Here is a 17,704-nt window from a genome sequence, read left to right as displayed (position 1 = left end):
TCTTTCCTGCCTAGACAGGGGGAAGGACTTGATGATCTGTTGAGGTCCTTTCTGACCCTAGCATCTATGAATCTGTCTACAGTGGACCAGCTTCTGTCTTCATGTAATAGGTTGTAGCCGTCAGTTAGAACATTGGGTCAGATGTTGGGCAAAGCAACTGGTAATGCAGCTGATTTACTCTTCTAACTGTTTCTGAGTTTTGAAAGCCATTTCATAATCTACTGCAGAGGTGTGAAATGTATGGCCTGTGGGGCCAGTACAGGGTGTGTGTTGCATGCGGTACCCCGCTGGACCAGCTGTATACATTGGCTCTGGTCCACATGGACGGCCTGGGACCTGCCCTCCCCAGCACCACACAGTCTCTCCTGTTCTCCCCTTGCCACCTGTCCCTTCCTTTGCTGAATGAGCCATCCTTGCTGAGCCAGCGGCAGCAGCTCTGCCCCAGATCCCAAGCTGCAGCAGCCATCTGCTCTGGGCCTGCACTCAAATTTCAGACAAGGCTGTTTTCCCCTAAGTAGATTTTCTCACGTACAATACCCCTCAAATAAAACATGCACCCAAGTTTTGAAAGGCAGAGTGTAGAAAAAAACCATTTTTTTCCAGAGTCACGGTCGACTGTGTGAAATAAAGGAAGTCTTCCTGGGAACATAGCGTGTCCAGGAGGTGTGGCATCCTAGGAGACAGTCTGGATGAGGCAGCAGGAAGTTCCTGCTTGCTGCCTTACCAAGACTGTCTCTTGGAATGCCATACTTCCTGGACACTGTTTGCAGGAGGACTTACTATGTCACGTGAAGTTAGGCCCCAGAACCTTGCAAGGGCAGCATCAGGGCTGTTAGTTCTTTTACTATAAGTAATTCTTTACCAAAGTTTCTGTAAATTAAGTGTGGTTTCCACAAAACAAGTCGTCAAGATACTACCAGCTGCTTACTTGCTGCTTCATTCACAAGTGCTCATCCATAAGCTATGACAGAACTCCGTCCTTTCAGCTTTTTAAGCCAGGCACAAGCAGCAGCCATCCTGGCAGCTGCATGGCATGCACTGTGCCTTCAGCGTTGCTGCTTTTTCAGTGAAGAAAGCAATTTCCTGTTTACGATGCACATCCCCATTTTTGAGGGCTGATTTTTTGGGGACTGGTACATGTTATATTTAAGAAAATATGGTAATTTATTTAGTTTCCATGAAGGTTGGTATGTAGTATAAAGACAGCTTTAGCAATGCTCTATAGTTTATGCTCAGTCTCAGTTTCTGTAATGGATGCCTGTATATTTACTTAATTTTTTGTGTTTTGTTTTATGTAGCATGGAGATAGATAAAACACAAATGAACAGAAAAGGCAAAACAAATGTACAGGATATAACTACTGTAAAGGAGACTCCCAACACAAGTGGCAATGCAAATGTGGGGATTTTATTCTCCAGGATTGATAAAATACCTGAGTTTGACCAACAAAGCTTGTCACTCTCACCTTTTAAAACTTCAGAAGTTGGTAAAAAAAGAGAACGAGCATCACAGCAACAGCTGAACTCAATAAAAAATTACTTCCAGACAGCTACAAAGAAAAGGTATGTTGATAGAGATTCTAATTTTGAGTAATTATCAAATGAGGCTACTTTGCTTTTTGCCGGGGGCACTGCATTCTTGAACACAGACGACATTCATGAACGTAGTGCCGTATTTGCGGATTTCTCCATTTGTGGGGATCTCCAGAACGTATCCCCTGCGAATGGCAAGGGTCACCTGTACAACGTAGCACAGTGTCCACACCCTGGTAAACTAAATACCTAATACCGGGAGCATTGACATGTGTTGCTATGGTGACATTGTTACTGCGTGGTGATTTAGTACCTCCTTTTGGCAGCTGCGCAGCACACAATTATTTTTAGCAGCTACTTTGCCATAGTGGTATGCTATACTGGGGGAGCACGTTGCTATGCCAAAGTAGCTGCTGGTCACATGTAGATGCCCGCGAACGCTACTTCGCCATAGCATCACATATAGACTCGTCCACTGTGTAACGTTACTCCAGGTTCCTTCTACAGAAGATTGAAAGACATTTAACAAGCCCTTACTTGTGAAAATATGCATTGATATTTTATCGTTGTCTTGAGAGATTTCAAAATTGTTTGGTTGATTTGTGTATACACGGTCTTTATTTTTTTTCCCCTTTCTGTGTAAGGGAAAGGAAGGAAGAAGAGGAAGAAGTTTCTTCTGTGCCTAAACTGGCAAAGTTGGAAGACAAGTCACTGCCTTCTTCCAGTCATACCCAACCCAAAACTTCCTCAACATGGAAAAGCAAAATAGAACAGCCTCAAAGAGAGCAATATACCCTGGACCCAAAAACAAATCTTTTACATATAGACACGGGTATAAAGTGTGCAACAGAAAGTAGAAAATCAGAGAGTGATAAAACTGCTGCTAAAAATATTTCCAGTACAAAGCCTGTATCAAGTAAGAGAAAAGAACAAGATGACTTAATAGAAGATACGGATACCCTGGAGGTTGTGTTTGGGAGTAAACAGCTAGATTGGGAAGATAACGTGGAGGATCCTGGTATTGAGCATCAAGCCAACACACAGAAAAAAAGGCGCCTGGAAACTGATGAGAACAGAATTGAAAAAGAAAATGTAACAAGAAATGAAGGCAGTAGAATATTGGTAAGGAATGCTTTTTTTTATTAAACATGGATTACAAGCCTGATCCTGCAAGCTGCATCTTAATTAGGAGCCATGTGCAGCATATGCTGTCAGCACAGAGACAAATGCAGCTGAAGAGCAGGTACAAGCTTTGGGTAGTTTGATTGCGTGAACACTATAGTAGCTCTCAAACTGTTTTCAACTAGTAGCTGTATAATTTTTTGTTTAAACTTAAGTATTGTTGTGATAGACATGTCTAAATATACTCCCTCACTTTGCAGGACTAATGAATAGCATGTTTTATTTCCCCAGATACGTTCTTTGTGAATTTAAGCCAACATAAATTTGCACTTTATCTTTTTTAAAATGTTTTTGAAATTATTTTAAAGAAATCCAGATCTTGCTTTTCCAAGGGGCAATAGTATAAGTAGGACATCTAAATCTTTCTCTTGCCTATTAACAACATATTTAGTACTGACTGTAGCTCATGCTAGTAATGATAGTCTATGACAGGCTTGTCTAACATACGGCCCCCGGGCCACCATGCGGCCCTCCAAGCTGTTTTCTGAGGCCCGAGGTACTGTGATGGGAAATGAAAGTAAACACTGTACTTTCATTTGGCGGGGGTGATGTGATACTGCTTCCTGTGAGGTCTTTGAATATGGCTCGCTGGCCCACTGGGTGATAAAAAGTTCATTATCTGGCCCCACATTCAAAAAGGTTGGACACCCCTGGTCTATGCTGTATTTTCTTGGATACCATATGTCCCTGAAATGAGACGCACATCTTGTTTTGGAAAAGGAGAATGAAGAAAGAATTTCCCTCCCTAGTTATGGCTGAAGGTGAACTGCATGGAGCAGCTCATTTGCCCTCAGCCTGCATGTGTAGGCAAAAGATAGTGTCAATTTGGCAGCAGCTGTGAGATAGTTGAAACTCTTGCTTTGACACTAAAGAGTGGACTCCACTCCTGCTGAGTGCTGGCCGGAGAGGATAGCACCTGCAGCCATTTCATGTCTCTGTGCCGCCAGCAATTTAACACCATCCCCTTATATCAATACATAGAACACATTTATTACAAACTAAATTTTTAATGTGGATAAATGTGACCTTAGAATCCTTTTGTTTTTTTCCGTTTTGTGAGGTCAGATAAAAACTGCTTTTGGCATTTTCAAATAGGAATCTGAACTCTGAAAAGTCTAATTGTAATGAAATTCTGGCCTGTTGATTAAGGAAAAACTTAGGCCAATCTCATTTGAAAGTTTTATTAGGCAAACTGTGTTGGGAGTTAGAAAGTAACTGGTTCCAAACTAACATATTTGTACAAGCAAAAGTTGTTTACTAGTAAAGCTTAAACTGGTTCCCTAAATATAGGATAAGCTTGAAAGATCCATTTTAGCAGTTTATACCATCAGGGTTACCTAGTATTTCTCTGTGGATATGTTTATACTAGCAAGTACTTTTAAGTATGGACAGACTTTAGTTATCTGGTATGACAGACAGGTTGGGTTTGACCCTAAAAATATGTGGTGTTTAAGCTAAAACACAGAATTTAATTTAATCTGGTCTCTTCAGCATGACTTCAGCCATTGTAAGTGAGTAAATTAGGAAATATTTCATTGTTTTTTGAATCATAGAAAATGATTTACTGTGCTATTTCCATCTGATTTTTTTTTCCTTCATACCAAGTGCCATCTGTCACATTAACATACTTTACCAGATATACTTAACAGTTTCTTCTGAACATTTCCCATTGAACAAAGCTGTGAGAAGTACATCTGCAGAGCACCCATGAGCAGCAAGCCATCTTCCTCCCTTAAAACACTTTAAAGTTACTTCTCCCCTCTACTTTATATCAATTAAAAATATGAAGTAGTACTTTCAGGTAGGGATGAAAGTCTACAGTAACTTTCAGGATTTGAGGAATTCATACTTAAGGATAAGACTTTCTAGTTCAATAATTAGAAAATATTTGTTCAAATGGCAGGAAAATGAATTTGGGTGTGTTCTGACTTCAGAAACGGAAAATAAGATCAAGCAAGAATCATCAATGTTGGTAAGTAATCAGTCAGATCAAGGAATGTCTTTTAATAATGTTTTAGTAATATTAACCACTACTCAGAAGATGCACCAAAGCTTTGCTTTTTGAAAGAGCATGCATGAACCATGGGATAAAACGGTTGAATAATTGAGAGCTTGTCTACATGTAAAAATGTGATTGCTTTAAATATGCCAATATAATTTAGTAAGAACATGCTTATAGCTCTCCTACTGTAGAAGCAGTTGCCTTTGTTTAAAAGTGCTTGTTTCTGCATTGTACATTTAGTAGTCATTAGATAAAATGGATAGACAGCAGCAGGGAAAGTGTCTGGCCCATTGGAGGGAGGAGCTAAGGTAGGAACTCTAGGGCCACCTCCCTTCTAGAGCACTGCCCATATTGCTGCGCTGCACAGGAAGCTTCCCTCTGGCTTGCTTTCCTGCTAGTCCCACTCTTGGCTGCCCAGTGGACCAGCTCCAGTAGAACAGACCAGGTACTCTTGGCCACATCTGTCTCATGGCCTAGTAGTTAGGATACTCTGCCAGCAGGTGGGAGATAGGGGCCTAGAACCTGGATCTTCCTTTCTTAGCACATTTCTAACCACTACATTCTTAGGCTGAAAAGGTTATCTGACGGTATTAACAAAATGCATGTTCATAGTGGCTTCTAAAGGGCAGAGTGAGCTGCTACTCAAGAATAATCGTTACCTGTGTGCGTGCCACAAAGGCAGCAAATGTGTTTCATCCAAGGCCAAAGTTTTGGGTGATCAACTTGTTCATTTTGCTTGTCCAATTCAAAACAGCAGTAGCTCCTTAATTTTCTTTTGAAGCTGCTGTAACAATACATTTCTCCATATCCTTAAGTCTTCCTCTGGCATTAAACAATTGTTAGTCATGGCTTCATGGGAGCTTACATGGAGTTACGCATCTTTCCAGCTGGAAAAGGATTGCAGCAGAGTGTGAGTGGCCGGAATGGGGAAATTGTTTTGTTGTGCAGGATGGAGTAAGAACTAAAATCTATGTAAGTGGCCTGAAATACTACTTTTTCAGGTAACTATCCATGTAAGTACTACTTACTAGCCTTAAAGTGGGATATCATGTGGGAGTGAACTTTTGTGAACAGTGCGTTTGACTGGAATTACAGAAAGTTATGATTTCTTTTATTTTCCTGAACAAGGTCTCGGGTTTTAAGAGTTTGGTAAACACTCCCTTATTATATCTCTTAACATTTCTGAATACGTTAAGTAGTAGTTTGTGATATTTTTCAAGGATAAATCTGTTTCAGCTCTATTTTAGAGGTCAGATACTGCTGTATTTTCAGCTTATATCTGTTCTTTGCTTGCTATTTCTAAACTGAAGTTTAAACTATTGGACCTTGTAAAGAAATACATGGAGTTTATTAAGCAATCTGAAGTTCTCTTTCCCCCTTCCTCCCAACCCAAGAGCCACGACAAACTTCATGATGATTCTCACAGTTTGCCCAGCAAACTCCTGTTGACTGAGTTTAGATCACTGGTTGTCAGCCATCCAAGACCAAATGCTCAAATCACTGCAAAAAACAATTATGGGGAACTGAAAAACTACAAGAAATTCAAAAAGGTTAGTGTATATTTTAAACTGTATCACAAGGTGGCACTGTTGGAAATATGTTTACAGATGTCATGATGCAGATAAACTGTTACTGAATGAAAGTTATTTTTTAGAAGTTCTGTTGCTGCTTACATTTGCTTAAACTTACTATCAAAATTGCGATTAATATTCATACAAAAATAGCTGGCAGGTACCAGGTAGTGATATTTATACTTGTACCTCTGGTGTTTTTATAGGCTTGTGTAACTTGTACTTGAACTGACTCACTAAAAGATACTATGGGATCTCTAATAGAATTCTGACTCCAAGTTTATATGTCCACAGAAAGTTCTATTGACTTAAATTGAATATTTTAACTAATAAAATTAGGAAGTTTAAAATGTAAAATTAAGCAATGATGAGTCAGGATCTGGAAGCAATTTTTAGAAAACTGTTTAGTGTTCAGTATTCAAGTACTGCTTCAGCCTAGAATTTAAAGAAGAATTGTAATCTGATCTAAAATACTCTAAGCATACTTGCATAAGGAGCTATATTTTTTAAATGCTTTAACTGAAAACAGCTTGAAAATCACAACATTTTCCAGGCAAATGTTTCTGCCATTTAGAAGTGGCATTTAAAATTGTTTAATAAAACTTGAAAATATTTTCAGAGAGATTTTCTCATATTGAAATGGGTTCTGCATTACAAATTCAAAAGACTGGTACCTGTCAATAAAATATCAATTTCTACTTTGTTCAGAATTCACTTAAATATATCGGTAGTGTCAGTGATCTGGTAGCCACGATGATCCAGGAAGATTATGTGAGAAGATGGGATTTTTTGGGGGGTTATACTTTTATCCAACCAGCTGCATGGTTGGGATGAAGTTAGACAGGCTTTCAAATGCAATGCACTCCTCAGATCTGAGGAGAAACCTTTAACATATTTAATATTTTAAATATATTAGCACGTTTATTTAGCAGCAGTATGCAGCTGATCATAGCAGTCTGCTGATAATGAAGGAGTTTGCAGTGTTCTGCTGTTACATTCTTTTCAGGAAATCCTCAATGGTTAATTTATTTGTTGTATATCTACATCAACTGGCAACTGAAAGAAATGTATTCCTCTTGTTCTGTCTGCCAAGGTTTCTTGAATTTACTAAAATTGCATTTCATTTTGTGAGGTTGTTAACCAGCACTGTAACAGCAACCATTTGGTACCTAACAGGTAGCTTATCCTGGAGTAGGACAGCTTCCACACATTATTGGAGGATCTGATCTTATAGCTCATAATGCCAAAAGGAATTCAGAGTTAGAAGAATGGTTAAGGCAGGAAATGGAGGTAAGGAATTATTTCCAAAAGACCATACTTAATCAATGTTTTATCCTTTGGTGAATCCTTTGAACAAGCCAGCTCTGAGCCTGTGTTCTGAACAAATCTGACACGTACATAGGTACATGTGCACTCACCAACATACTCACATGGATGCAAAACATTCCATCATAAGTCTGATTTTGTGCCAGCTTTTTGAATGACTTGGATATGCAACATTCAAACAGCCAGCACAGAGGAAACAGTTCAGTAAAACTAAAACAAAAAGTATTAGCTAAGGAAAGAGTGATGTTAAGCTAAATAAGCATTTTGTTGAAACTCAACCCTGTGGAAATCCTATCAGTGGCAGTGAAAGCTTCTACCTTAACAAGCTTGGTGGCTTCTTGTATTCAAGTTATTTTCATGCCGTGTGACTGACATTCTGCTCTTTGGTAGAATAGAACATAGTCAATACCATATTTCCTCGCATACAGCATCCCCAAATATAATACACACCTTATTTTGAAAGACAGAATGAAGAAAAAAGATTTTTCCAGAGTTAAGGCTGCATGAGCAGGGACAGAGCCTAATCTTCAGCTGACTCACCCTCCTTGTAGAACTAAAACTGAGTCCTTCGCTGTAGCTGAAGACTGATCTGCATGGGTGGATCTATGATTTTGAAAAATGCTAACGTGTCTGAGCTAAAGAGGCTGTGAAATGGAAATCAGGACCAGCTAGCAGATGGCAAGCTGGCCATAAGAAAGGTTAGCTTGATTAATGGAACATCAAGATCATTTAAAAAGAGAGACTATCATTAACACCTGTAGAGTGAAGAGCAGGGAGCCTTTAAGTCAATTAACTCCTTCAGCTGCTTGAACAGTACTAGTATAGGTATTGTACTGTGAAACATAGATCAAACCAGGGGTGCTTCCAACCCCATGGAAAAAATCAACTTCCCTGCTTAATACATGCAGCCCAGCTTTAGGGGGCTGATTTTGGGGGTGCATGTTGTATGCAAGAAAATACAGTATTTAGATTAAATACATGCATGAGACCTGAACTTTGTAGAGATTTTTTTTACTATAAAATAATTTTTCTCTTTACATGTATCTTACATCTTATTGTAGTAGTTCTCAAGTGTTTTCATTCTGTCGATAGTTTATAGAAACTGGTGTCAAAGGCCATGTACCATTCCAGCATACCAATCCAGATTTTTCCAGCATACCAATCCAGCAATATAACCTGATTAATTGAAAAGATAGTAGGTAGTAATAAAGAGTGCAAACAATAGGGCTTCTTTCCCTTCCCTGTTTTGCTGTTTTATTCTTCCTGGTTATCAGAACTCTATTCCAGCACAAGGAATCTCATTTAATTGTCTTGCAATATGGCGGTGTTGTCGTTTTCTGATGTTGTGTTTGGCCTCCAACACAAATTTGAACATGGTACAATTTATGAGAGGCACACCCAGGAGAGAGATGCATTACCTGTGCAGCAGAATGAGGATCTTGCTATTTTTTTCCATCCTGTTGAAAAGCCACTACAAGCCTGAACATATAGGTCAGACTTCACTTAACAAAGAATCCCCACTTGAAGACACAGGCTTCACCCAAGCAGAAACAGTTTGGTTTAGAAGTGCTCAGGTCATATTTGGGTTTATGCTATTACTAAAAATATTTAATTTCAAAGTATTTTAAAACAGTTTGCAAAAAAAGACATATACAGAACACAAATTAGTCTTGAAAAAGGCTGAAGACCTGCAACAGATTTCTTTTTTTGTTTTGTTTTTTTTGTTTTACTAGCATTTGTGGATGTTCAGTGTTTTTCAGACTTCCCCCTTAAAGTTACATGGTGATGCTAATAGGAATCTGAAATAGTATAATTCACTATGCTATTGTCCATTCTCCCTTGCCACAAAAATGTCTGTTTCTTAAAAATCTAAGATCCCTAACTTGGACTGAATTACCATATTTTTTTTTTGCATAAAGTACATGCTGGAATATAATACAAGCTTTGGTTTTTGAGAGACAGAATGAAGAAAAAAATATCTTTCCTTACAGTAACTGAGTAGCTGCAGCTAGGGAACAGAATGTTCACTGTTCTGTACTATATGGGTTGCAGGTAGATTTTTACTTCCACTTTTGTTCATCATCAATAGAAATTGTTCTTACCAGATTTCTTGTGTATAATGCATGCTGTAGCTTCCAGCAGCTGGTTGGGGGGGAGGGGGCGTGACTGTATGCAATAATACAGTACATGTATCAAAATCGCTGACATTTTTTAAAGTCATTTTCATTTTGATAATTTCTAAACAAAAGGATTTGATTCTTTAATTTCAAAATTATTTTAATTAGAATGTTCCTTCAATGTCACTTTAGAGTGGTTAAAATGTAAATTTAATCAGAAACAAAGCAACTTGGCCCAGAATAAATGATTTTTTGGTTTTAAGATACAAAGTTTATAAAAAAGTTAATTTGCCCTGCTCTAATGCACACTGAGGATTTAAACAATAGTAAGAAAAACTACTGCCCTGCTGAAAAGTATAACTAGTAGTTATAGCAGACCAGTGTAGATATTTTTTATTTTGCCGTGCACCTCCTTCTCGCTCTCTGATATAAGGAATGCTAACAGTGTGCAGAGGAGTCTCTCTTGTATCACTGTATTCTACCGATGAAGTAGACCTAACTTCTACCAACTGTTAGGTTTCTGCACAGTTTCAGTAAAACAGTTCTGGTTTGGAAAGGTCAGAAACTTGGGTCGGTCTGGCTTTTTTTAAAGTCCCTGTCATTTTTCTTTGGCATATGGGACTGATAATTTTTCACATTGGTTTCTGTATCTCTGCTTCACTGTTTTAACTGTCATAAGTACACATATACAATGTCTCTGCAGAAAGATTTGCTTATAAAGGAATACATTGCTCAGATGAATAGTTTCTTCCTTTGAAATACTGAAGATAAGTATTTTATATTTTCAGGAACAGAATCGGCATGAAAAAGAGGAATCACTTGCAGATGATCTCTTTCGGTAAGATTTTTTTTTTTTTGTCTACTTTTAGTAGACACCTGATACATGATGCAGTAGATTACATTATGCTCCCTGCCCCATTTCCTGCACTGCTTTGTACTTCCTTCCCTGTGCTTTCTGTCTGATTTTCTGCTCTGCCTTCTGCTTCCTGCTTGTCCTCTCCATGGTCCATTGTGCACCACGCACAGGGCTGCCCATTCCATTTGTGTGGCACTTGTGCCACAGGTTAGTCATCTGATATAAGTAAAACACTCTATGTAGCTGGATGAATCCCAGTTGTTTAATCAGATGCGTTATAAATACATCTTCACTGTCTCGGTTTCTTTTCTGAAGTCCCTTGATAATGGCATCTGTGGAATATGCCCAAGCTGATACTTTTCTTCTCTAATTTTATTTATGCCTTAAGTTTTCACTTCATGGGCTCTATACTTGACTCTCTATAACCTAATATTCAGAACATCAATGATAAAAATATTTCAAATAAAATTATTTGCCACCTTATTTCCCTTCTGCTATATACATCACTTCGGGCCCTACTGGCATTAACTTGGACATTCTTTCTCACTTGTGTAAGCTCGGTTTACCTTCCTGCCCCTAGAGCAGTGGTTCCCAAACTCTGACAAACTGTGCACCACCAATTTAAAGTGATATAACCGTAAGTACCACTAGCAAATTTTTGTCATATAAAGTAATTATAATAAATCTGTTAATGCATACCACTGACAGGTTGTCTGCATACCACTGGTGGTACCTGTACCACAGATTGGGAACTGCTGCCCTAGAGTTTACCAGTGCCTCCACAGTTGCATCTCTGTTGGTTGGACAGGTTAGTAGGGCTGTGCAAAGCTTCAGTCACTGGTTCAATTTGGTGGAGATTTGGCCCGATTCAGCGGCCAAATCTCTGAATCCGAATCGAATCAGGAGACCCTTTCATCTCTCTGAATCAAATTGGAACCCTCCAAATCAATTTGGAGAGATTCAGTGATTCAGTGAATGCTGAGATGGTGGGGTGGATGGAACATCCCATGGGAATGCGGAGGGTCCCCAGCGTGCTCAGTGGTGGAAACCCCCCCCCCCCCCCCCCTGGCAAACGGGCGCCCCCCCCCAGCTTGGCAACTGGTGCCTCCTGGATTTGGGGGGGCACCTGGGGCCTCCCCGTGGCCGATCGCTGAGCCAGGGTGTGCAGGACAGGGGTCCCCCGGGCGCTCAGTGGTGAACCCGGACGTGGACCAGAAGCGCTCCCATGGGACGTTCCATCCGCCCCACCATCGCAGCGTTCAAGAGCCGCATCTTGTACCTCAGGGTATGTAGAAAAAGCATTTAAAGCTGTGTCTATGGCTGAATCACCGATTCTCCGAATCGGGACAGTGATCCAAATCAATGAATCGAATCACTGTCCCTGATTTTTGGGCCGGATCCAAATCCAGTATGGCCCCTCTTCACACACCCCTACAGCTTAGCACTCTGGCTAAACCACAGATTTTCTTTTTCAGAAGGAAAAAAGGCAATGCAAAACAAACTCCTTGCATATTACAGTTTTTTCATCAGGCTTGGGTAGACCTCCTCTCCTCTTTCTCAGAGTTTCTCCCTTCAGATAGGGCTCCAACATGGTCCTTTGCCTCCTTTATTTCTGCTTCAGGCTATTTCTACAAGGCCTTTCTTCATGAAAAAAGATGTTTCCTTTCTCTAGTTTTCTCCTTTGGTAGAAACTTCTTACAGATCTTGTCATCTCTCTGATCTTGTTCCAGACCAAGGAAAGCAGGCTTTTTTACATACTAGCTAGCAATGTTAGCAGGCTACAGTTAACATGTTTACCGACTCTACTGCAGATCACAGAATCCCTTGTTTTGGGCCTAGCCCACATCAAAGGAGTAAGATGAAGCCCTCTTATAGGCCCAGACTCCCCTTGTGATACTGTTCACTCTTGTAGGTCTGTAAATCTGTCATCTCTAAGAAACTTTCTTTCCTAAACTCTCTCTACCTTTCTGATGCTGGAAATCCTTCTTTTAGTTTCTGTTCCCCTACCCTATCCTAATCAGTCCTCTTCTCATACTGTTCCTTGTCCAGTGGACTCTCCAACTCTAAGTCATCATTTTCTTGGGCTGTGATTTCTGACCAGCTCTAATAAAAAAAGGTCTAGTTCCAAGCTGAGTTGGCTTCTTTTTATTCATTTTCTGGAACTCAGCCAGTGTTATTGGCTTCAACATTTTTACATATGAACATTACATTACATAAAACAATATATCACGCGTGCATATGTATATGTAAGTTGTACTCTTACATTGAATACTTTGACTGCAGCCTCACCAATGAAATGGTTCTGCAGTAAACATTAATTGTCTTTATATAATATTAGCAAGTAAATCTTCTAACTGCTGAAAGTCAGAATACTTCTTGCTCTGATTTTTGAAGCTACAGTTGGCTTCAAAGATCTGTAAAAATCTGTACATTTTGCAGTGTGTAGAATTGAAACTCTTGTAGGGGGTGGAAGGATAAGTGAAGTGATTGAATGTGATACAAGACAAAATACTGTGCTTAGTGTAACTGAATTATTTCAAAACTGAATCCAAGATTTCTGTTTGCTATGCTATGTCATAAATTGTGATGCTAAGCACAAAGTGTCAAAGAATGCTGGCATTTTATTTATTTAATTTTTTTTTTCCTATTGTATTTAAAGTGTGCTCATTAACTGCAGTATTCTATCTAGGCTCCAATTTTACATAGTGCAGAAGCATCAGTCATCTGATCCCACAGATGAGGGCTAGATTTGGTGCATGCCGCCACATGCCTCCCCGGGGGTGCCTCATATCTGGCTGACCCCCTTTCTGGAGCACACCCCCAAGCCTGGGGGTACTGCTGCCACCACCCAGGGGTCTGGACTGTTTCTGAGCCCTGTGCCCCCTCTGGGGTACATAGGCCTTGTAGTCCTTGAGGGTGCTTGACCCACGGTGAGAACTTGGGGTGCTTCCTTTAGCCTGAAGCACAAAAAAGTAGCCTACTGTAGCAAACTGAAACGCGGGGAGACAAAGACAGGCCCCTATCCCTCTCCCAGCCAGTCCACCATGCGTATAATAGTGGAGAGCTTTATTGGTTAAAGAGGATAGGCTTGGGGAAGGGTACAGGATAGGGAAGCATCTAGCCAAAGAGAAATGCCATCAAATTTAACTACAGAGCCTCACTTCACTCAGTAGTTAAATATGCCAGTATGAAGGAACTGGCAGCCCTTGGACAACTTCAGACTTGCATTTTTGGTTTTAATACCTCAATATTAACACTCCACTGTTAATAATGTATGTACTTTCCCAGAGGAACATATTAACTAAATCACCAACAGAGAAGCATTCTGTTACAGTATCCTGAACCCTGTAGGAACCTAAATTCTAAGCATATATGAACAGCTTGTAGCTGATGATAGCAAGATAGTTTCAAAGCACATGCATTTTCTTTTTTGCAATACCTCTAAGTTACTTAGAAACAGCAGTGACCTGCAGTACGTTTCTAGTTAGGTAACACTGATGTAATTTGTCTTACAAGTTGTGACATTTTACTGTGCAACAAAGGGGTTTAGTGAATGGGATTAGAATTAGGGGAAGTAAATCTGCCTGATCATTCCATTATAGCAGCTATAAACTGTTCATTCATGTATAGAAACAAAATGCTTTAGAGTTTCAAAGAAGCAAAATGGGGTTTAATGTTTTTTGTGGGCTGGGACCAGGAGTAGAAAGAGAAAAAGGGGCTGTAGCCTGGATTTCAAAATAAAAACACTTAAAATCATTTTGTGTCCTATCAAAAGCGATGAGAAGAGATTGAGAGGAAGAATTGCAGGGCAGGGCTGTAGGGAGATGGAAGAGGTTTGTAAATATTTTTCCAAAGTTAGCTGTAATGTGCAACATACCATTCAGTAATTTTTCTTTATTGAGAGGAACTTTAAATTCTACTTGTGATATGCACAGAGATTTTGGAAATCATGTGCTTATCTGCAAAGATATTTTACTTTTAATTAATAACAATACCAAGCACACAGTTCAGAACACCCTCAGTTCCCATTGACTTAAATGGGACTTGGCCTGCAGTACCATGTGCCTGTTCCACAGTAAGGAAAATGAAATGTCAGACCTTAACTAGCCGTAACTTAGTTCTGATGATCAAAGGCATCATTCTGGTTCTAACAAAATTTCTTCTCTTACTTGCAGATATGATCCTCATGTGAAAAGGAGAAGATAAGCTTGAATTCATGATGAATCCATAGCAAAATATGTTTTGCCGCCACTTACCAATATGTTTACTGGCTACCATTTTTCATGTGTATGGAGAGTTTAAACTACATATTGTGAAACTTGTTTTTAAGCCCTGCTTTTATTAAAAAACAGACAAAAATACATTTCATTGTTCAGTGCTTGTGATTTCTAGACTTCTGGATTCAAGAACTTAAAATCCCTTTGCTTTAGAGCAATGCTCTTTAAACCATCCCAGATATTTTAGGTTTTGCTTCAAGTTGTTACTTTCCAGTTGCACTGAGACAGGTGTTAGTTACAGTTTATTTTGAAAAAGGAAATTATTGCTAATTCATCTGACTGTGTTTTAAATACAGCCAACTTGATTTGTTTAGCCCTGTACTGTAGTGATTACTTGCCCTGCAATAGACTTGTGTGAATGGTGTATAAATAAAGTACAAATGTTTAAACTACATGAAATTCATTTTTATAAGGAAAAAAGTTATACAAATTTCTTTAAACTGACTTAACTCTAGCACCTTTTCTGTGTTTCTTTACTGTAATTAGTCCTTTTATTTTTGTGCGGGCCGGGAGTGATCCGGGCCCTTTTTGTGCTCTGCGCGGGCTGTGGCCAGCAGCCCGGGCACGCTGGGTCGGAGAGAACGGGCGACATGCTAGAATTAGTCACGGACGTGTAATGGTTGATTCAAGATTGTTTACTTACACCGAAGTTGGTCGCGGTGTAGGCTTGACAGTTTCCCAGGTACAGCTCCGCTTAAATCCTCGTTTGAGGACTCAGACAAGCTCGGGTCTCTCCCACGGAGTTGCCGAGGCTCCGTGGATCCTTTTTTGCACGCAGGGAAGGGTACGTCGAGGGATCGTTCGGCAACGGGGAGAAGAATCGATAGGCGATCAGTCTATCGATCAGCTAGCCGCAAGTCAAATCTCCTTAGAGGCACTTTGCAGTGTGCTCAAAGTTCTCCAACTTGGGCGGAAACCACCCAAGCCTTTTATACGGCTAGCAAGCCAATCGCTAGCCGCCACGTGTGAATAATTTCACACAAGCCAATAATGGGGCTCGAATTAGAATACAAATGGCGGGAATTCTTTGCACCGAGCATTTCTTAGATGCAAAAGAAATGCACCATGCAAAGAAAGCTACAAATTGGCGGGAAATTCTCCCTTGCACCGGGGTTCTCCTTTACAGCAGAAAACTCTACTGTGCAAAGAAGCTGCAATTTAGCGGGAAAATAATTTAGCAGTGCCAAAGCACACACAAAAACAAAAATCACAACTTTGGGTTGTGACAATTTTAAAATGAAATGTAATAGGCTTCTGCTTTCACAGGAATGCTAAAGGTTTTGGTTTTTTTAATGGTATAATATGACTATCTGTATGTCTTTATGGATGGAGAAGTTCCAGAGGAAAACTTTCAATAACTATTGCAACGCAAATTTTAGTTTGCAGAATGAGTTAATATAAGATAATTTATACCCTAATTATTAATGTTGTCGGAATAAAATTTCGCTCTAGTTGTCAGAGCAGTTTATGCTCAGACTTGTTAGAGACAAGACATGAATACAAATAACGGAGTTTTCTCATACCATGGACAGCATTTGAAGTAGTCTCCTTAAAATACCTATTCAATCTGAGGATATCAGTAATGGGTCATTTTTGTTTTCAGTTTTGTGACTTGTTTCCGTTTGGTAATTTTTAAAGGAAGATTGTATAATTTAGTAAAAAAAAAAAAGTGTTCCATTTTTACAAAATATTTGCTGTCATCTAGTTAAAATTGTAACGTAATTGAATGTTGCCACTTGTAAAATTCTGTAATGTATTGTGTGTCAAGTACATTCCAAAATATAGTCCATTCCAAAATATACATTTAATTTGGCAATAGGAGACTGACATTCTTTGGTGAGATGGGAAAAATTAAATACTTTGTAACCATTTCCATCTGACTGTTGTACTGGTCTGGCTTTTGTGAACTTAGCCACTAAAGAGCGGAAGAAAGACATAGCTTGATTTCTCCTTCCATTTTTAAGCAGTTCTCATAGGGCTTTCTTGCCAGAACTTTCACATTTTTAAAGTTACTGCCTCAAAGCAAGAACATTTTGAGCTCTTCTGTGTTGTTGAGCATCAAATTCATCTTAATGGAAATATGCTGGTTTCATTTTAAACCAGCACGATCAGTTTGTTTACTTTAATGAGCTTACTGCAATCACCAGTTCTTAATTTTTAACCATGGTTTTTCTAATTGGTCTTTTCAAACACATGGATTTCTTAATTAGTTTCACAAGGTTTAACAGTAGAAGTAAAAAACTGCTGACATACCATACTTAGGCATATCTATGATGAGGGTTTTTTTTTTTACTCAAACAACATAGTGGGTAGGGGATGAAGGGAGCCTCATCTTAGATTTGAGTACTGGCCCAGGGCAGGCAGTTTAGCTCTGGCTTTAACCTCAGGCTCAGGGTTGAAGTCAGAGCTGAACTGCCCCAGGCCAGGATGGCTCATTTAATGGGAGATGGGGCACATGGCCAGGAAGAACACAGGGGAGACTGCAGAGTATTGGGGGACCTGTAGCCCCCAACCAACGCCCTGCCCTCCTGTGTCTGCTCCCCAGCTCTCTGCTCCCCTGCTGCCTTCCCACCTCCAGGCAAGGGGGGAGCAGTCATATGCATGGGGGGCAGGGAGTCATGTGAGGGAACAAGCACAGGACAAGGAGTGGGGCAGGGGAGCAAGGGGTAGAGATTTTGGTCCCTTTCCCTTTGCTGCTGCTTTCTCTACCACAGCATTGAGGAGAACCAATTTAAGGTGACCTGCTAATTATATTCTAGACATGGAAAATAATACATAATTTTCTATGTGTAGAACCTAATTATTGGGAGGCTGCTTAAATTAAACTGTTCATGTAGGTTT

General features: G+C 39.7%; 1 protein-coding gene across 2 annotated transcripts in view; it reads left to right on the top strand.

The window, feature by feature from the left end:
* NBN (nibrin) overlaps window positions 1-15,252 on the top strand; it is a 43,146-nt gene extending 27,894 nt beyond the window's left edge. Inside the window, exons 10-16 of one of the 2 annotated variants that reach the window (XM_014518507.2) lie at window positions 1,299-1,562; window positions 2,177-2,654; window positions 4,618-4,686; window positions 6,111-6,266; window positions 7,464-7,577; window positions 10,519-10,568; window positions 14,762-15,252. In XM_014518507.2, coding sequence (XP_014373993.1) covers window positions 1,299-1,562; window positions 2,177-2,654; window positions 4,618-4,686; window positions 6,111-6,266; window positions 7,464-7,577; window positions 10,519-10,568; window positions 14,762-14,792 — 1,162 coding nt within the window. In that variant the 3' untranslated portion in view covers window positions 14,793-15,252. The remainder of the gene's footprint in view (window positions 1-1,298; window positions 1,563-2,176; window positions 2,655-4,617; window positions 4,687-6,110; window positions 6,267-7,463; window positions 7,578-10,518; window positions 10,569-14,761) is intronic. The other variant, XM_025200238.1, reaches the window with a different exon arrangement.
* The last annotated feature ends 2,452 nt before the right edge of the window (window positions 15,253-17,704 follow it).

This window comes from Alligator sinensis, unplaced genomic scaffold, assembly GCF_000455745.1.
Source record: "Alligator sinensis unplaced genomic scaffold, ASM45574v1 scaffold717_1, whole genome shotgun sequence".
In the NCBI taxonomy this organism is placed as follows: domain Eukaryota; kingdom Metazoa; phylum Chordata; order Crocodylia; family Alligatoridae; genus Alligator; species Alligator sinensis.
The sequence above is the reverse complement of the archived record's forward strand: the minus strand, read 5'-3'. Positions and strand labels throughout refer to the sequence as shown.